At 43.7% G+C, this 21,393-nt stretch overlaps 1 protein-coding gene and 1 long non-coding RNA gene across 2 annotated transcripts; one reads left to right on the forward strand and one right to left on the reverse strand.

Moving 5' to 3' along the window:
• The first annotated feature begins 561 nt into the window (after window positions 1-561).
• LOC129852803 (uncharacterized) lies at window positions 562-2,248 on the forward strand. Its single transcript, XR_008759050.1, has 2 exons — window positions 562-655; window positions 775-2,248. It is a non-coding gene; the product is annotated as an uncharacterized LOC129852803 (long non-coding RNA).
• Window positions 2,249-19,639: 17,391 nt separating this feature from the next.
• LOC129854220 (THAP domain-containing protein 11-like) lies at window positions 19,640-21,383 on the reverse strand. The gene has a single exon (XM_055921017.1). The coding sequence runs from the start codon at window positions 21,259-21,261 to the stop codon at window positions 20,428-20,430; it is 834 nt and encodes a 277-aa protein (XP_055776992.1). The 5' UTR covers window positions 21,262-21,383; the 3' UTR covers window positions 19,640-20,427.
• Between the last annotated feature and the right edge of the window lie 10 nt (window positions 21,384-21,393).

The raw sequence follows: 21,393 nt of genomic DNA on the forward strand, positions 1-21,393 counted from the left end.
TCCTGATGTACTGGCCTGGCTCCTGGTAGCGCCTCCATGCTCTGGACATTACGCTGACAGACACAGCAAACCTTCTTGCCACAGCTCGCATTGATGTGCCATCCTGGATGAGCTGCACTACCTGAGCCACTTGTGTGGGTTGTAGACTCCGTCTCATGCTACCACTAGAGTGAAAGCACCGCCAGCATTCAAAAGTGACCAAAACATCAGCCAGGAAGCATAGGAACTGAGAAGTGGTCTGTGGTCACCACCTGCAGATCCACTCCTTTATTGGGGGTGTCTTGCTAATTGCCTATAATTTCCACCTTTTGTCTATTCCATTTGCACAACAGCATGTGAAATGTATTGTCAATCAGTGTTGCTTCCTAAGTGGACAGTTTGATTTCACAGAAGTGTGATTGACTTGGAGTTACATTGTGTTGTTTAAGTGTTCCCTTTATTTTTTTGAGCAGTGTATATACTGTGTATATTATTAGTTATACATATTTTATTATTTATACATTTTTAGGCTTGAATATGTTAAAACAAGGACAAATAATGTTTTTTTCAGGCTCTAACGAGACAGTCCCGGCAGAATCGGGAATGCTTGATGAAAAAAGTCAAGCCCCCCCGGTTTCCGCGATTCGTCAGAACAGCCCTCGTCAAAAAAGCCGAGGTATTTTAATTATGTATTGTTAATATATAGTATTATACCTGAAATATATTTGACTTTTTTTTTAATCTAACATATTTTTATGTTTAATATCCTATTATGTATGTATTATTTTCTTTCAGACTCCTCCCCGGTGTATAACGGCACAGAAGACCTCACACATCTAGAGCACGTGGAGGATTCCGGCTCACTGAACATTCCCAATGAAACAACCAAACCGGAGGATTTCAACGTTTTAAATTACATTTCAGAGGCAGTTGACCGGTTATTATGGGATGCGGCCAACCTTCTTGATCCAGCAAATTCTTTGGTGGCAACACCCGGATCTGAAATAGAACAAGCTAGATTTTTCACAGACTTTTCCAGGGCTCTAAAATCCCGAAAGGTTTTGCTACACAAACGAATGGGTGTTTTACTCGAGCGACAATACCGTCAGAATCTATCCTTCTGGCATAGAGCAATTCCACGTATGTTAAATAGCAATCCGATTAAAAAACGCAAATACAGGCCCTAAAATCATATGTGTAACACGGATCCTTCCAGAATAACCCAAGAACACACATCATTAATTATCCAAATGGCTGAGCCAACAGACATAGGTGAGACAGTTGAAAACCTGTTATCACAGATACCGCCAGAACCCCAAGCTATAATTAACCATATGAATGAGGCGGGGGTAGCAGACACAATACCGATAGATGAAAGCATATTATCACAGATTCCAGCCGAACTCATAGAAATTATTAATCAAATGAATGAGTCAGGGCTGACCGATGAAAACCTGTTATCACAGATTCCCGGAGCCCTCATATCGATAATTACCCAGATGAACGAGAGCCTGAGATCTACTTCTGCACCGCACACCCCACAAAACCAGCCATTAACGCCCTTGTCAGAAGAGTCTGAAACGCAATACGACATTTTTGAGGAATTGAAAAATTGTCTAATAAATCAGGATGGAGACGGTATTGATAGAAGTGTTCGGGTTGTGTACCGAAATAAATTCAACAATACAGAGATTCGACAGTTTTTCAATTTCACATGGGTGAATCAGAATCTTGACTATGCTGTGTTTTACGTAATGATATTGGACACTGAACGAACTCTTAGACAGGGCAAGAGATTATGGCGAACCACGTGATGTCTTACAGTTGGAAATTTGTGGAGATAGCCTGCATAACACGGTATCTGTCATGCCCTGGCCTTAGTTAACTTTGTTTTCTTTATTATTTTAGTTAGGTCAGGGTGTGACATGGGGGATGTTTGTGTGTTTTTGTCTCGTCTAGGGTGTTTGTATTGTCCAGGGGGTGTTTGTAGAGTTCATGGGGTTGTGTTCATTGTAGGTGTTTATGTAAGTCTATGGTTGCCTAGATTGGTTCTCAATTAGAGACAGCTGTCTATCGTTGTCTCTGATTGGGAGCCATATTTAGGCAGCCATAGTCATTAGGTAGGTTGTGGGTGATTGTCTATGTGTAAGTTGCTTGTGTCTGCACTTATTGTTTATATAGCTTCACGTTCGTCGGTTTGTTGTTTTGTTTAGTTTGTATAGTATCTTTCGTTTCGTGTTCGTCTTCAATAAAAGAAGATGTATCATTATCACGCTGCGCCTTGGTCCTCCTCTCTTTCACCATACGACGATCGTGACAGAATCACCCACCACAATCGGACCAAGCAGCGTGGTAAGCGGCAGCAGCAGCAGGAGCAGCGAACACAGGATTCATGGACTTGGGAAGAAATACTGGACAGTAAGGGACCTTGGGTTCAAGCTGGAGAGTATCGCCGCCCTCGTGAGGAGCTGGAGGCACCTAGAGCCGAGAGGCGGTGGTATGAGGAGGCAGCAGTGTCTCCAGAGCCCTGTGCGTCCTGTTGCTGCTCCCCGCACTAGCCTTGAGGTGCATGTCCTTAGCCCGGTACCACCAGTTCCGGCACCACGCACCAGGCCTACTGTGCGCCTCAGCCGGCCAGAGTCTGCCCAGCGCCATCTGCGCTGTCCGTCTGCCCAGTGCCATCTGAGCTGCCTGCCTGCCCAGCGCCATCTGAGCTGCCCGCCTGCCCAGCGCCATCTGAGCCATCCGTCTGTCCCGAGCCGTCAGAGCCGCCCGTCTGTCCCGAGCCGTCAGAGCCGCCCGTCTGTCCCGAGCCGCTAGAGCCATCCGTCAGTCAGGAGCTGCCAGAGCCGCCCGCCAGTCAGGAGCTGCCAGAGCCGCCCGCCAGTCAGGAGCTGCCAGAGCCGCCCGCCATGAGCCGCCCTCCAGTCATGAGCTGTCCTCCAGTCATGAGCTGTCCTCCAGTCATGAGCCGCCCTCCAGTCATGAGCTGCCCTCCAGTCATGAGCTGCCCTCCAGTCATGAGCTGCCCTCCAGTCATGAGCTGCCCTTCAGTCATGAGCTGCCCTTCAGTCATGAGCTGCCCTTCAGTCATGAGCTGCCCCTCTGTCCGGAGCTGCCCCTCAGTCCGGACTTGCCCCTCAGTCCGGAGCTACCACTCAGTCCGGAGCTGCCCCTCCGTCCAGTGGCGCCCTCTACGATGGTCTTCAGTCCGGGACTCGCTGCAAGGGTCCTCGTTCCTGGGAAGCCACCTAAGCGGGTATTGACTATGGTGGAGTGGGGTCCACGTCCGGCACCCGAGCCACCGCCGTAGGAAGGCCCACCCGGACCCTCCCCTTCTGTGTCAGGTTTTGCGGCCGGAGTCCGCACCTTTGGGGGGAGGGGGGTGGGGGGGGGGGGGTACTGTCACGCCCTGGCCTTAGTTATCTTTGTTTTCTTTATTATTTTAGTTAGGTCAGGGTGTGACATGGGGGATGTTTGTGTGTTTTTGTCTCGTCTAGGGTGTTTGTATTGTCCAGGGGGTGTTTGTAGAGTTCATGGGGTTGTGTTCATTGTAGGTGTTTATGTAAGTCTATGGTTGCCTAGATTGGTTCTCAATTAGAGACAGCTGTCTATCGTTGTCTCTGATTGGGAGCCATATTTAGGCAGCCATAGTCATTAGGTAGGTTGTGGGTGATTGTCTATGTGTAAGTTGCTTGTGTCTGCACTTATTGTTTATATAGCTTCACGTTCGTCGGTTTGTTGTTTTGTTTAGTTTGTATAGTATCTTTCGTTTCGTGTTCGTCTTGAATAAAAGAAGATGTATCATTATCACGCTGCGCCTTGGTCCTCCTCTCTTTCACCATACGACGATCGTGACAGTATCTCTTATTTTACTCAATGGCGAAGCAGATCTTGAACAATTTATCGCCCTGCTAGAACGACTTGTTCAGTCAAATTTATCCGTCATAGCCGAAAGGACCCTCGAGCTTGTAGTGCAAATAATATGTCAACCCCAGGGTTGTGGGGTCAGAGAAGGAAGCTAGATAGCCTAATGCAATCAGAAATCATAAGCAATAAAAGGGCCTACCTCATAAACGTTTACAATCCTGGTAATAAGCTATGCTTTGCAATAGGTCTATCCCATTTACTCAATTCTGGATGTACTGATCTAGCGGCGTTACAAACGGCTAGAGAGCTCCAAACTGCTGTGGGTCTAGGTATGCAGGATGCTGTGGCTTTCTCTGACATAGTCAAATTTGAAAACTTTCTGAATATCAAGATTGTGGTTTTGTACCACAGTAGAGCTAATGCAGCTCTCTTGAAATTCCAAAACAACCTCCAACCTCATCCTCAGATTCTGTACTTTTATGTGTAAAACAAACATTACTATGCCGTTACTAACATCACAGCGTTTTTAGGCGCACCATATGTCTGTCCATCGTGCCATACCGGCTACACCCGAATGGGGGGGGGGGGGCACTCATGCCGTTATAACTGTTCAGTATGTCTGGATGAAAATTGTCCTATGCAACCCTTAAACTTGACACCCTGTGAGGATTGCCACCGCACATGTCGTTCGGCCTACTGTTACGAAAAACACAAAATTGAAACATGGCACCCCAAGGCCTGTAAATCTGTAAGCAGTTGGACATTAACTAGAAATGTCCAAAATGCCATTGCAATTACAACCTTAAAATAGATAGCCCTAAAACCGCATGTGTGTGGAATCATACATTGTCCAATCTGTAAAGGGCCTTTGAAAAGCAGAGTGGTTCAAGAAGTGCCACACGAATGTTATATTCAGCCCTTGGCTGAAGATGAACTTTCAGAGAAATACGTGTTCTATGATTTTGAGACAAATCAGCAAACAGGGGTTAATTTGCCTATTTTAGTATCTACCATGACTTTCAAGGGTGAAAAGTGGTCTGTCAAGGGGCCCAATTGTGCACTGTTCTTTCTAAAACACTTTAGAAAACCCCAGTACAGAAACTTCACGTTTATAGCGCACGATGCTAGAGCCTATGACTCCTACCTTCTTCTGAACCCCTTGATACAGCAAGGCGTTGCACCCAGTGTCATAGCTCAAGGTAGTAAAATCTTGTGTTTTGTAGACCCCGCCTTCAACCAGAGATACATTGACGGTTTAAGCTTCTTACCCATGAAATTGGCTCAAATGCCAGAGGCCTTGGGTTTTGAAAACTCTGTGAAAGGCTGGTTCCCCCACTTCTTCATATCTGAGGAGAATCTACATTATATTGGATCTTATCCCAGCCCCGAAATGTACGGGTGTGATCAAATGTCTCCCAAAGAGCGTGAGAGATTCATGACGTGGTACGAGACAGTAAGACATGGCCCCTTTGATTTCCATAAAGAGATGGAATCATACTGTGACAATGATGTGGTTATACTTCGTGAAGGATGCCTCAGATTCAGAGAAGAGGTAATCAAAGATGCCGGCATTGACCCCTGGAGTTGTACAACTATTGCATCGGCATGCATGAAAACCTATCGTACACACTTTCTACCTACAGCATCTATAGCTATCCCCTCGTCTGACAACTACCGACGCAAATTCAAGTCATACTCTAGTGGGTCCATTCAATGGTTGGAGTACTTGGCCCAGGATAAAGACATTTTTATTCAACATGCTTTGAATCGGGGGGAGAAGGCATTTGACTCTTACCATGTAGATGGATACACACAGATTGACGGGGTTGAGACCGTGTATGAGTACAACGGTTGTTTCTTCCACGGTTGTAAATGTTGCTTTGTGCCCCAGGCCATGTGTGTCCTAACCCAAAAGACTTTTGGGGAAATGTACCAAGAGTTTCAAGACAATTGGATTCTTTACAGGCTACTTACGGGTTAAAAGTGGAGGTGGTGTGGGAGCATGAATGGACCGCCCTCAAAAAGTCTGATCCTCATGTTCGAGCCTTCCTTTCCAGCTATGACCCACCAGAACCCCTGGAACCACGACAGGCCTTGTATGGAGGCCGTACCAATGCTTTGACATTGCGGTATGTAGCGCAACCCGACGAGACAATATGATATGTAGATTTTACATTCCTTTATCCTCATGTAATGAGTTCCTCATGCTATCCTATGGGGCATCCGGAAATTATTCACCGCAACTTTGACTTACACCGAAACTATTTTGGTCTGATCAAAGCAACTGTCTACCCTCCTAGGGGTTTGTTAATACCAGTGTTGCCTTACAAGGGACCTCAAGGAAAACGTTTCTTTCCCCTTTGTCGCACCTGCAGTGAAAACAACAACCAGGAAAACCCTTGTGATCACTCAGATCAAGAAAGAGCCCTGACAGGTGTATGGGACTCAGTTGAATTCTCTAAGGCTCTAGAGATGGGGTATCGTGTGGCCAAAATCTTTGAAGTGTGGAACTTTTCCAGGAAATCAGACACTCTTTTTAAAGAGTACATCAAGACCTTCTTGAGATGCAAGCAATTTGCTTCAGGCTATCCTGCATCGGTCACAGATCAAGAGAGCAAAGACAAGTACATTCAAGACTATCATGACAGAGAAGGTATACTTCTTGACCCTGACAGAATAGAGGTCAACAAAACCAAAAGAAATGTGTCGAAATTGTACTTGAACTCACTTTGGGGCAAATTATCGCAGAGATGCAATATGCTAACAACGTCGATCATTAAAGACCCCGAAGAATTTTTGGAATGAGTTTTTTCGGACCAATACGAAATTTCACATTTTTCATTCTTGAGTGAAGACATTGCCCTGGTGCTATGGAGGCGTAACAAGAAGTGGGTTCTACCCCCGGGTAATGTAAATGTGTTTCTTGCAGCATTTACCACGGCCTATGGCTGACTTGAACTGTACACCCTCATGGAACAGCTTTAGAGGCGGGTTCTTTACCACGACACAGACTCTGTGGTCTATGTAAGCAAACAGGGTGATTGGAACCCCCCACTTAGCAACTATCTGGGTGGTTTAACGAGTGAACTCGAAGAGGGTGACCATATCACAGAATGGTCCTCCTGTGGTCCCAAAAGCTATGCTTTTAGGACTAAAGACAATCACGTGGTGTTGAAAGCCAAAGGCGTGACTCAAAACTATGAAAATGCTCCGCGTGTAAACTTGGAATCAATCACATGCTTGGTCGAGGGGTTCATAAACGACAGGAATAGTGACTTGGAGATTTTGAGCTCCTACAAAGAAATTGTTATGAATAAAAAGGGCTTCGATCTAAGGAACGCCCCACTTACTAAAATATTCAGGGTAGTCTATGACAAGAGACTGCTATTGCCTGACGGGACCACATTGCCCTTTGGCTACTGACTTATGCTACAAGCCCCCCAGTGTGTCTTAAAGCTTAAGATATAATGACTGCTGTAGAAGGTTTTGACCCCGGTTGCAACTACCATTTTTGGCCTTAATCGCAGGCCCATCAAATATTGGTAAAACGTGTTTTGTAAAAAGTATTTTAGAGAATTCTGAACATGTGTTATCTCAAAAGCCTGATAATATTGTGTGGTGTTATTCGTGTTATCAACCTATGTATGATGAATTATTGAAGAAAATAAAAATCAAGTTTGTTGAAGGAATACTTGAATCCCTCTCTGATGATGAACTTCTCCCTAAAAACAATCTGCTGGTTTTGGACGATATGCTATTTGCAGGTAGCGAACATCCCGAAATTGCACAAGCTTTTACCCAATATACTCATCATAGAAACCTGTCCGTGCTTTACTTGGTGCAGAATGTGTTTCACCAAGGTAAAAATAGCCGTACCATTAGTTTGAACGCCAATTACATGGTTTTGTTCAAAAATCCTAGAGACAAACTACAAATGAACACTCTAGCTCAGCAGATGTACCCGGGAAGGAAATCCTACTTTATGGAGAGCTATGAGGACGCTACCAAAGCGCCATTTTCTTATTTCAATCGTGGATTTAAAAGCAAATACTCCAGAACACCTGAGGCTACGAACCGGTCTGTTCCCATGGGAGTGGCCGGCTGCGTACATTCCTAAAAAGTTACAGCTATGTCTTTGCGTTTAAAAAGAAACCTGCCCCTCTTAAGAAGCCTAGTTGGGTCTACAGCTAAAGAACGGAAGGCCATCTTGGGTCACTGTTCTTCAGATCTCATATGATCCCTATGTGAGATCGCTTTGAATCTTCTCAAAGGACGCATTCCACTCACCCTGACCCAATTGAAAAAATTAAAGAGACAAAAGACCGCGATCAAACTCTTTGCCAGTCTTCAAAAGAAAAGACATAGCATACAACAGTCTGGGGGTTTTCTTCTACCTTTACTAAGTATAGCCGTGCCCTTCATCACCAGCCTTATCGCTGCCAGACGTGGGGGTTGAACCCCGAGTGTGATGGCCAAAAAAATGTATTTGGTGCCACAACAAGAGTTGGATAGACTTAAAAAAACAAATGCAGGGTCCTGAAAATATTAGACAAACAGCGGAAAATGATTTGGATACGGCCATGAAGGATATTTTGAACCGAAAAGGATTGAACCCCTATGATAAGGTCAAAAAATACACAAACCTATTGCAAAGGTATTTGGCCTTGGTAAAACAAGGGGAGAGAGAGACCAACCATTTAACGCTTTCCCTACCGGACCCTTTAAAAGATGATAATGTTAGATACATTATGAACAAGATAAAAGACTCAAAGGGAACCGCTACTTGGAATGACAAAGGAGAGTTTATCCTTCAGGGCGCTGTTGTCAGGGGTTCACATATGCTTGACTTGCTTAAAAGTACCACGGCTGCCCACAAGGTTGCTGATGACAGAAGACCTCCCGGGTGGCGTCAGTTTCTTAAGGCCCTGGCAATCCTCAACATTCCCCTCTCGTGGGTACCCAACTATAAGCTTTGTCAACAGATTCAAGCTTTAAAACAAAAACCTTCAACGAGATACAGCACCCCTAAAGATACCCCAACAACCCCGCCCCCCTATGAAAGGGATGATGATAACTCATTTACCCCCCTGAACGTCTCCGGACCTTTTCCTAATCCCGATCTCTGGGTGGTCAGACTATTGAATGACGATGATTAAATTCAATACATTTTATTTGAAAAATTAAGCAATTTAACATTTGTGGCATTCTTAAAACATTTGACGTGAGCATACGCCTTGATTACACGGTCTTAAAGGACACATATTTGAACACTTTTGAGATTTTCTAACAAAAAAAGCTACAACGTTATCATTACTTCTTAAATCATCCTTAAAAAGAGACATAACATCTTCAAAAAAAACTCCCCGGGCTCTTTGGCATAGGTAGAATACACAGTGTTGACCGCATGTAGTGGAAAGGTTATCTTGCACTTGTTTTATGCTGTAGTATATCTTTGATCCATTTTTTGGTCAAAAATTCTTTAATAGATTAGGGGAAATGTGAAAGCCGTAGGAATCAAAAAAAGTTGAGATTTTTCTTCCTCCTTCCTCTTCTAATGTCACAGCTAGCCAATGTTCACCCGGCATGTGTTTAGGATGGGTATTGACAATAAACATGGCAGGCCGCTACGGCCATTTCTCAATAGGTAATTCATCACAAGCCAACACTCCACAAAATTATTTTCCAATCAATCGGCTCATGAGCCCTTCCAACTCTTGGGTATTCATGTCTTTGCTCAACGATCCTTAATAATAATCCACTAAGACCTGTCTTCGGGCATTCACTTCCAAGATTGAATCAGAGCATGCATAAACAATCATGCTAACTGTACAGGCTAAAGGTGTATGGAAACGCATTTCCAGCCTGAGGTTACCTTGGGACACCACAGACAGATTTCCTGAGGTGTCATCATCAGGTGATAAATTGAAAGCATACAATGTGTAACCCTCTGCAAAATCATTTCTGTCAATAGGTAAAGAGAGATCTTTTAGATGCCTCCCTGTAGCCAGGAATAGATTGTAGAATTCTCACACAAATATGTGGTTCTTAAATTGCGGTTGGAAAGCCTTAGAAGGGACCTGACGTCCTTCCTGACAGAGAACTATATACTCTGCATTGAAGTGTTGAAAATTAAAGTTTTTTTAAATCTAAGCTGCCCGTATTAGAGGCTTGATCAACCAGACCTATAACCACGTATCGAGGTAAAGGGCCTAGAAATAGGTTTTCTTGACTGCAGATTCTATTGTCCACAGGTATGCTAAAGGTTTTCATGGTAATTCTTTGGAGAGGGTAAAGGGCATTTCCTTTCATCAAAGCCTGTGAGTGACCCAGACGAACTGCCGGAGATACAGACACTTTTTTAATAAAAAGCGTTGCCCCCAACACTTTTAAACTAAAGTCCCCGTCCTGGGCAGACATCAGGCAAAACTCATCCTTGGCCCTGGTTAATTTTAGTCTTAAATCAACCAAATTTAAGAGTAAAAGTTCTTGAAAGAAAATGTCACAGTGTATAGGCCCTAGCAAATGAAACTCTCAAGATTCGGCACAGTAGAGAGCACGTGCCTCCAGTCCTTTGTTTGCACCGGTGGAAGGGTCTGTCGATTCCATAGAGATTCCTGCAGTATCCTTGCTAAACAGCCCGGCGCTGAATTGTGTCTTGAGTGTCTTCGGAGTAGTTGAGTAAACACTCCATGATGGCCTTATTGTCGTTCCTGACCTGTTTTCTGTTGTTTTGTATGTGTGTGATGGTCAGGGCGTGAGTTTTGGGTGGGCAGTCTATGTTTTCTGTTTCTATGTTGGTTTTGGGTTGCCTGGTATGGCTCTTAATTAGAGGCAGGTGTTTTGCGTTTTCCTCTAATTGAGAGTCATATTAAGGTAGGTTGTTCTCACTGTTTGTTTGTGGGTGATTGTCGCTGTGTCTGTGTATTTTGCACCACACGGTACTGTCTCGTCTCGTTCGTTTATGTGTTCCTCGTTTCATGTAAATTCATAGTTTAGGTCTGTCTAGTTCGTTTTGTTATTTTGTTAAATATTTCAAGTGTATTTCGTTTTCGTGTTTTTCCGTCTTGTCAATAAAACATTATGTATTCATCACCCGCTGCGCCTTGGTCTACTCACTCACCGAAAGACGACCGTTACACTTATAAGGGTATGTGGCACTGCTTTGACTGATTAGGCGTTCACCCAAAGTCACGTCCACTTGGGAGAAGATGGTGGCCACTGGGTAATTAATGAGACTCACTTTGGCATCGCCTGCAATATTAGTACCATCTCTTTTGGTCACTTTTAGATGCAAATGCACCAAGGTGTTGTTGAGGTCCAGATAGTTGTCACCGTGGCCTGGTATGAAAAATTCTATAGGACCGTTGTCGGTAATGGCAGAGAGTGGGGCTATCTCCACATAACTGGACCTCTATTGAATGTTGAGTTAAGGGGGCTGTGAAAAGATCGAGCTCTGTCTTTAAAGCTTCAGAGGACATGCGGTGTAAAAGAGCCAGGTTGCTTGTTCTTTTAGAAAATACTTCAGAGTATTCTTTTTGTCGTTTCTGGTCCAGACCTCCTCACTTTACCACGTCTTTGACTTACTGAGTTTCTTTTAACTGTTAACCTCCGCTTTTTAGGAGCAAGCCTGCGCCTTATACCCGGAGGTCTCTTTTTTGGTCTTCGAGACAATATCATAAGCCCCGAGCCTTCTTGATGCTCGGCATCTGGTGATGCCCTTCTGGTCATAGCATTGGCCACAACCTCACTTAATATATTTTTAGCCGCTGATTTTAAATGTGGTTTGGCTATGCTGAGGCCTCTCTTCATAAACGGTAAAACCATCCTAAAGAGGTTACGAAATATACCTCCTATCCCCGAACCTTACATGGTCGGGGATCCATAATAGCCGGGTAACCCATTACCCACTTGAGCAACATAGTATGAGACATAGCGGTTAGGGTCGAGATGTTGGTGGTCCATAACCCTTTTTAATTTATTTGTATTATGTTTATAAAAATAAATAATACTAATATTATATATGTAGAGAGGTTTTGGTGGGTCTAAAGTGGAGTTTTACAATCGTTTTACCATAAGTAAATTCTATGTTTTCGTTCTGATCTGTTTTAAGCTCAACCAGAATGTTTTCAATATATTTATTTCTTACAGGTAGGTAGTGTGGCTTGTCGTAGGTGACAGTGACTATGTCCCCGTCCTTTCCGTCTATATGAACTGTTCTCAGGAGGGGCACACAGCTGTTCCCGACCCTTTGTTAGGATATGATGTCGGTATACACAAATATGTTGTAAAATCCTGCATGTACTGCATATCCGCAGGGAATGGGAATAATTTATCTTTCACATACGTCCATTTATTGGGACCCATCCCCAACATGTAGGCTAAATTACCGCTGGTCTTTATATCCCCGTCAGCATCCCCTGAGATTTGTACACGTTTATGTATAGGGTTGTAGATCAGGAGTATTTCCATATTGTTCAGGGTTAGGAGTTCATTCAACTCTGAGACGATCCTGTCGACGGTTCTATAGAACCCTTTTTTAAGCTTAATAAGTTTTGCAGGTTCCGATATCCGTTTGCAATAAAAATCACGGTCCTTATCTTTGATATTATACCAACTATGGGGGTATGTAATCTCGCTGAGACCTACTTCCCAGGCCTCTGATAACTCTATAGGCTTTGGAAAATTGGTTGTATAATTCAAACTCTGATTATTACGATATATATGTGCAGACGCATTACTGGGGAGAGTCAGGTAGAAGCCGCTGTGTTCCATGATGCACTCCTGTGTACACGTGAATGATGGTGTATTTATCATGCATGAGGGTTTAAGTTAACCCCCGATGCCTCCACCACATCGTGCTCTAATACCCAACTGTTGAACTTTTGGGGCCAGTTTTTCCAGCGGACCAGCACCCATTTTTTACCCTTTTCTCTCTTTTGATCTAGAATTTCCTCCACGTGAAAGACTTTGTCTTTACCCACCTGTCCCTTCTGTAATTCCTTCTCATAAAAAGATTTCTCTCATCCGCAGAGCAGGAGAAAAACTCACGGGTTTTGCATGATAAAGGGGTTTGGGGCCGCTGTCTGTGAATATCTTAACCGTAAAATCCTCCGGTTGGAATATGTAAGACAAATGTCCCTCACTCGTACCCAAAACTCCTTTAAAACATTCTGGGGCCTCACACAGAACTTCCTCGAGGCTTTTGTCATTGGGTTCATGACAAGAGACGCATAGCACCCCGAGAATTGGCCTAGGAGACATCATTTTCTGTTTAATGTTCAGGGTTTTATTTTTAAAATCTTGTTTAGTGTTCTGGGGCCGCATGTCTTGTTCTGGGCTTTATTTATAATACGTCTGCCAACCCCAATACCCCAGGACATTCCTGTTTCATAGACAACAGCCCTAAGGTCAATAAAACAGGGGGTGGGGGGGCCATACTCTTTGAAATGTTCAAACACCACACCCCCCAGTTCAAAGAGGTCCCTAGACATCAATCATCATGACAACGTCAAAGGAATAGATGCATTATATACATAAATTCACACTCACTCTAAGGCGTGAGAACAGGAACAGGATGCCCATATATGGGCATAAGCACGTGATAACTTCCTGCCAGGATGTCCTAACCGGATGCCCAAATATGGGCATGCACACGTCATCCGGACATAGGGTCATAAATCAAACGTTTGACGTGTGCCGTCTACTTTATTCTCTCTCATGTTCATGAATTGTTTATGGTTCATTGAACAAGCATGGGAAACAGTGTTTAAACCCTTGAAGATCTGTGAAGTTATTTGGATTTTTACAAATTATCTTTGAAAGACAGGGTCCTGAAAAGGGACGTTTCTTTTTTTGCTGAGTTTAGTTTGCAGAACAGTTTGTTACAAAAGAGGGGAAATACTCCCTAACACAGACCCATAAATTCCAGATGTTTAGAGTTACTATTACTCAATGAACGGAATTTATTCTGGGTTTATTGAGATTACTCAGTAAATCTGTCCTATCCAACCCCACACACATATACTGTATATTTTGACAGTTTCTGCCTGTGTGGGGCTATGTCTTTTTTTCTAGGGCGGTGAGGTGGGCTGTGCTGGGTTAAATAATCCGATTTTTGGGAAGAAGCGGGCAGATGGATGAGATCCCAGTGAGGATTAGAGAATCCGGCCCACCTGGGAGAGACGAGCTCGAAATCACAGGGGGACACTCTGGGACACTCAGCTCCCAGAGGATGGGGGGTGGTTCAGGCAACATTAGTTACCCACACACAGATCATATATGGAGTTTCCCTCTGCCCACCGTCTAATGACAGCCCTACCTGGTTGAGCCTTTGTATTATAGACATTTACAGACAGTTTTAACAACCCACTTCCCACTGTATGCCCCCTGCTCCACCCTCCATGCCCCCCAGATGGCTGGTGCTAGGTGCATTAGTAGATAAGTCCTGTTTCACATCTGTAGACAGTCACACATGGGATGAACAATATCTCAACAGTAATCTGCGGTTTAATACAACCATTAACTTCTGAATAATCTGACTGCCTGTCTGCCTCTGGAGATACCTGCTATGCCCCTCTCTGTGTGTGTGCGTGTGCGTGTGTGCGTGTGCGTGTGCGTGTGTGTGTGTGTTATCATCAAAATGACAACTGGAAGCAGGGATTGAGATTAGGTCCTATACACAATATCCCTGACTATCTGATTGCAGAATAAGGGTCTCGGCATGACAGGAAGCTGAGAGCCACAATCGTCACACTGCTGTTTAATCTCCCACAGTTCAATGGATGGCATCTTCATATAGATTTGAGGATCGGTTTAGGTAGATTAAGAAGTAGGAACACTATGGTCAGATAAAGCGTATGGGCTTTATCTCTATGGTTGTTCAGAGAATAGAGGAGAACAATTGCTAACAATGAAAGGCAAGGACAGTAGAATATATAGCACCAGAGTACACACAGGCTAACGAAATCAACATGGGCAAACAAGGTTAAACAGGCTTAACATAACCAAAGGAAGAAATGTGCCACAAAAGCAAATGTAAATCCTTACAAATAGAGGCAAATCCACTTGGAACGATGCATGGCAGTGTGGTCACTTACACAAGTCACGCGATGACTACTGAGAGCTTTGGCATGGGATTGTTGATAGAGGATGTCATTAATTGTTTGTTTTGTAAAAAATATATAATTCATAGACATTCACGACAAAACACAGTGTTATACTTTAATCTTGTAATACTCTTTAATGACATAGGGTTTCCTCTTGAAAGTACCATGATAGGAGAGGCAGCGGAGTCATGCACATTGTTTTAGGGAATTTGATTCCTATTATTTGATTAAGAGGCACTAAGGAAGAGACAGTGAAATGATTATACATGAGTGGCTACGCTTCGCAGATACTGTGTGTGGTGAAAGCGAGAGAGAGGGGGGAGAGAGAGAGAAAGAGGGGATAGGGAAAGGGAGAAAGAGTTGTGTAAATTTGATTGACAGGCCTAGATTAAGTCATTACATAACTCTACTGGGACCTGGGGTAGAGAATAAATCCAGATTAGGATCAGGAACCTCCCTCTCTCCATTCATCTCTCTCTCTCTCTCTCACTCTCTCTGTCACACATATAATTCCTGTACCCATGTCAGCTGAAAAGGTACATTCTTTCAGTGGCAAACATATGACAAATATACATACAGTGGGGAGAACAAGTATTTGATACACTGCCGATTTTGCAGGTTTTCCTACTTACAAAGCATGTAGAGGTCTGTCATTTTTATCATAGGTACACTTCAACTGTGAGAGACAGAATCTAAAACAAAAATCCATAAAATCACATTGTATGATTTTTAAGTAATTAATTTGCATTTTATTGCATGACATAAGTATTTGATCACCTACCAACCAGTAAGAATTCCGGCTCTCACAGACCTGTTAGTTTTTCTTTAAGAAGCCCTCCTGTTCTCCACTCATTACCTGTATTAACTGCACCTGTTTGAACTCGTTACCTGTATAAAAGACACCTGTCCACACACTCAATCAAACAGACTCCAACCTCTCCACAATGGCCAAGACCAGAGAGCTGTGTAAGGACATCAGGATAAAAATTGTAGACCTGCACAAGGCTGGGATGGGCTACAGGACAATAGGCAAGCAGCTTGGTGAGAAGGCAACAACTGTTGGCGCAATTATTAGAAAATGGAAGAAGTTCAAGATGACGGTCAATCACCCTCGGTCTGGGGCTCCATGCAAGATCTCACCTCGTGGGGCATCAATGATCATGAGGAAGGTGAGGGATCAGCCCAGAACTACACGGCAGGCCCTGGTCAATGACCTGAAGAGAGCTGGGACCACAGTCTCAAAGAAAACCATTAGTAACACACTACGCCGTCATGGATTAAAATCATGCAGCGCACGCAAGGTCCCCCTGCTCAAGCCAGCGCATGTCCAGGCCCGTCTGAAGTTTGCCAATGACCATCTGGATGATCCAGAGGAGGAATGGGAGAAGGTCATGTGGTCTGATGAGACAAAAATAGAGATTTTTGGTCTAAACTCCACTCGCCGTGTTTGGAGGAAGAAGAAGGATGAGTACAACCCCAAGAACACCATCCCAACCGTGAAGCATGGAGGTGGAAACATCATTCTTTGGGGATGCTTTTCTGCAAAGGGGACAGGACGACTGCACCGTATTGAGGGGAGGATGGATGGGGCCATGTATCGCGAGATCTTGGCCAACAACCTCCTTCCCTCAGTAAGAGCATTGAAGATGGGTCGTGGCTGGGTCTTCCAGCATGACAACGACCCGAAACACACAGCCAGGGAAACTAAGGAGTTGCTCCGTAAGAAGCATCTCCAGGTCCTGGAGTGGCCTAGCCAGTCTCTAGACCTGAACACAATTGAACATTTCTGGAGGGAGCTGAAAGTCCGTATTGCCCAGCGACAGCCCCGAAACCTGAAGGATCTGGAGAAGGTCTGTATGGAGGAGTGGGACAAAATCCCTGCTGCGGTGTGTGCAAACCTGGTCAAGAACTACAGGAAATGTTTGATCTCTGTAATTGCAAACAAAGGTTTCTGTACCAAATATTAAGTTCTGCTTTTCTGATGTATCAAATACTTATGTCATGCAATAAAATGCAAATTAATTACTTAAAAATCATACAATGTGATTTTCTGGATTTTTGTTTTAGATTCCGTCTCTCACAGTTGAAGTGTACCTATGATAATAAATGACAGAACTCTACATGCTTTGTAAGTAGGAAAACCTGCAAAATCGGCAGTGTATCAAATACTTGTTTTCCCCACTGTATATACACAAACTACATAGTGAGTCATCCAGTTTACACACATCATTGATCTTTAAACTCCAAAATAACTAGCAATGCAATGTACACAGAATATTCACACACACACACACACACACACAATTTACACACTATCTAACAAACATACACACATACAGGTTACCTACCCTGGGAAACAGCTCTGAGCTTTCATGTGAGGGGTCAGCCCTCAGACAAACCCTTTGCTAACCAGCAGTGGAGCCTCAGAGTGGTATGGTCAGAAGACTGAGGGTGCATATCAATACTCTTACTTGGCCTCCTCGTCTCCTTTCCTTAAACTACACTGTTATAATTTGGCAATCCTCATAGTGTGTTTGACTATCCAGTGCTTTTTAATCCATACAAATTAAGGAGGTTTCCATTAAACCTTTTTATGCTAGATGTAGGATAAAACATTTCATGACGAGCCAGATGAAAATATTCCAAATGTTGACAAAATTCAATACGCTAGACATAATGGGATCTTTTTGTGTCAGTAAAATTAATCATACGAGATATGTCGATGGAAACGCTTTTATGCGCGAATATTGATACAATAACCATCATATCGAAGTAAACTTGAAGTCACTCGATGACATGTGTAGTCCTCCAACTAAGATTTGGGAAACCATGCAATTTATTAGACTACAAATTAAATAAATGATGGTGATTTTCACAGGGTGGTGAAAGTGCAAGGTTATGAGCTTGATGCTCCTTTCCAATAAATATCGAGGGTCTTGTTATGGTGACATGATAACCGATGTTTGGCTGCCATTTGACAAATAAAAATAATCTCGCTATTTCGTCCATAATAATAATCTCACTATGTAGGCTATACGTGAGATCTAACCAACACCGCTAAAGCGCACGTCCCAAGAGTGTGCACACTCGCTATATAACGCAACATAGTTTGTGATAAAACCATCAGTTAAGTTGAAAATGCGGTGGAAACCTATTTAACTTCTCTTCTTTATTTGGTGCATGGTCATTTAACCACAAAAAGTATTTTTACGTGTATTACGTCATCACGCAACGCCTTTAATCAGCGACAAATTAATTTGATGGAAACATCTCTGGTGGGAAAATGCGCGTATAGTTTTTATGCGGATTTTAGAATATTCGCATGAAAATCTGTTGCCAAATCTGTTGCCAAAATCTGTTGCTACGTTGCAATGCTAATCACATCTCGCTCTTTTAATTTTTACATTTTTTATTGAACCTTTATTTAACTCTGATAAATCGATTTGAATTAGTCTTTGCTAAAGATAAGTCACTCACTAATAGATAGAATCTACAACAAAATAATACAATAGAAAGTAACAAAGATTTATAAATGTACAGTTTACTGATGCTAAGGACAGGGGTAAGAATGCATAAGGTCCCATACAACAGAGGAAGGTAAGATAGTGGACCATGATCCGCCAAGGGAGATGCAGAAAGATAGAGAAAAGGTGACCTATAGGGATGCACACTAGACAGACAGAATGGGGAGGGGAAAGTCCAGTGACATTGATGTCCAAGCTGTAGTGTAGTGCCATCTACAGTCTCTGTATAGTGCAGCAGGTCTGGTGAGAGGATTCAAACTTAATTTTGAAAATGAACTCCCCATACCAGATATTCCTTAATGTGAGCTAGTCATTTAATTTGATTTATTAGGATCCCCATTAGCAGACGCCAATGGCGACAGCTAGACTTACTGGGGTCCGACACTTAACGAAAAATACATTACAGACAAAAGACTTTACAATTTACATTTAAAAACAACATGTAGTGTGTATGTGTGTATCTATCAGTTACACATGAATGTCAGTACAAACACACAAGTAGGTCACATGGGGAACAGGCATTGTGCCATCAGGTGTTGCTTTATTTGTTTTTTGAAACAGGTTTGCTGTTCACTTGCGCTATATAAGATGGAAGGGAGTTCCATGCACTCATGGCTCTGTATAATGCTGTACATTTACTTGAATTTGCTCTGGACCTGGGGACTGTGACCCCTAGTGGCATGTCTGGTGGGGTAAGTGTGTGTGCCAGTGCTGTGTGTAAGTTGACTATGCAAAATATTAGGAATGTCCAACGCATTTCTTATAAAAACAAGAAGTGACGCAGTCAAGTCTTTCCTCAACTCTTAGCCAAGAGAGACTGACATTCATAGTATTAATATTAGCCCTCTGATTACAGTGAAGAGGAAGACGTGCAGCTCTGTTCTGGGCCAGATGCAGCTTAACTAGGTATTTTTTTGCAGAACTTGACCATACATCAGGCCAATAATCAAGATAAGATTAAGTCATGATTCTAGATCCCTTTGATGTTCACTATAAGTGGATTTCTCTAAGAGAAAGTCTGTTTCAATTGAAAAGGGGAATAGAAATGATAGACATCAGCTGCATGATCACTGCACCAATGTCACTATCCAGCCTACTGAGCTATATCCAAGAATAACACTCATGCATCAATTTAAACAGATAAAGAAACAACTCAGGATATATTATTTCAAAATGAAATTTACTTCAAATGGTTATGGTTTAAGAACAGTCATTGCTGTCAGGTCAAAGTTCAACAGTCAGAGGTTAACATAATATCCATACGTGAGTGGCAACTACAGATACTGTATCAAACTATTTGGGAGAAGGTTGAGACACAGTGAACCTTTAGGTGGTGTAAACGCCTTGCAACCAGATAGAGCCATGGATCAAGACAGGTCTCTTGTGGAAATAGGCAACTCATAAGCACACATACTTTTATGATGCCCAACACATCTTCCCACAGCTAGAGTCACAAAGCAACCTTGTTTTGGAGGATGACATCTGAGCTGAAAAGCTGGTGTTTAATATACTGCAATGAGAATTCAACTGCAGACATTGACATACAAACAGCTCAACAACAACAAAAAAAATGGCCTAATAATTCCCCCATCCCCCTGTTCTGTAGAAAGTAGGCTACAGAGTTGCAGCCAGGCAATCCACAAGAACGCATTCGCCAATGTTTTTACACTCCCCTAATCCCCTAAAAGGCTGCTTGCATTTAGCAAACACACGGGTGGACTAAATTGGGCAATGTTTTATAGGCAACTATGGGATTATTACTATCAACTAGATAGCCAAAAATAGCATGAGTAGACCAAAAAGTTTGTATCTCTTCTATTGAAAATAAATTGTCATCGCTTTCGTAAAAAAGAGGGTTTGTGCTGTTCTCCACGGACCCCCTTCATCTCACGTTAAAGTCTTAGGTCGCGACGGTCTTTAGCTATCCATCCTTTGGGTGGGAATGATGGTCACATTTTCTTTACGGCTGCTCCTGCCGAGAGCAAACGGTCCCGCTCTCGCACCTCCTCCTGTAGCTTGGCCTCGGTCACGCGCAGCTGGCGGATGGTTGCCTTCATCTCCTTCATTTTCACTTCCATGAGTGCGATGATGTCCCGCTGCTCGTTCAGCTTCCGAAGTAGTTCGGCCGAGGTGGTCCCGGTTGTCAGCGAGTACGCGTGGTCCAGCGGGTTGCTTACAACGCTGTAGTACTGCACAGTCTGCTGCTGGGCAGCGGCCGCGGCGTCTGCAGGGGGGTCGTCGCCCCCAGCCAGGTCAGTGGAGCTGGAGACGACTGCAGTAAAACAGGACCCGTCACCCTGCGCGGCTGGATTTACAGGTCCGAGGTATTCGCCGTCCGGGCCGATCTGCACCACGATAGGGCCATCAGTAGCAGCTGTGTCGGTGACTGCATCGCTCTGAGCGGTCTCAGCGGCATCTGGGGCTGTCGAAACAACGTTTGTGATGACAATACTACCTGGACTGGGGGCTGTAACAGAAGCCGCCGCAGACGCTTTCCTGTTCCTGCCTCTTCGGTTCTTGCGTTCATTCACTCCTCTCAGCGGGAAGAGCGTCGGTACTCGAACGGTATAGGTCTTTCTGCCACCGGGAAAGTGTACGCTACAGACGCGGTGTCCAGTAGTGGGTTGGAAGGTACTAAAACAACCGCTCACCCCGGCCCGGGAGATGTTCTTGAGCCAAATTTCCCTTTGCGTGGTATCCTTTGGAAATGTGTAGAACCGCAGCTCTCTGTCCCGATGAGAGTTGTTGTAGCAGCCAGGGACACAGCAGGTGAATCCAGGCATATTTATTCCAACGAAAATCTGATAAACTTGTTATTCTATTGAAGTTTTATCTAATTTATTTTTGTTTCGTTCTTCCTCGCGTTGTTATCAAGCCCATCGGCCTCGAAGCGGAACTACACGTCCCACAATGCT

This window comes from Salvelinus fontinalis, chromosome 4 (genome assembly GCF_029448725.1).
Source record: "Salvelinus fontinalis isolate EN_2023a chromosome 4, ASM2944872v1, whole genome shotgun sequence".
Classification (NCBI taxonomy): Eukaryota; Metazoa; Chordata; class Actinopteri; order Salmoniformes; family Salmonidae; genus Salvelinus; species Salvelinus fontinalis.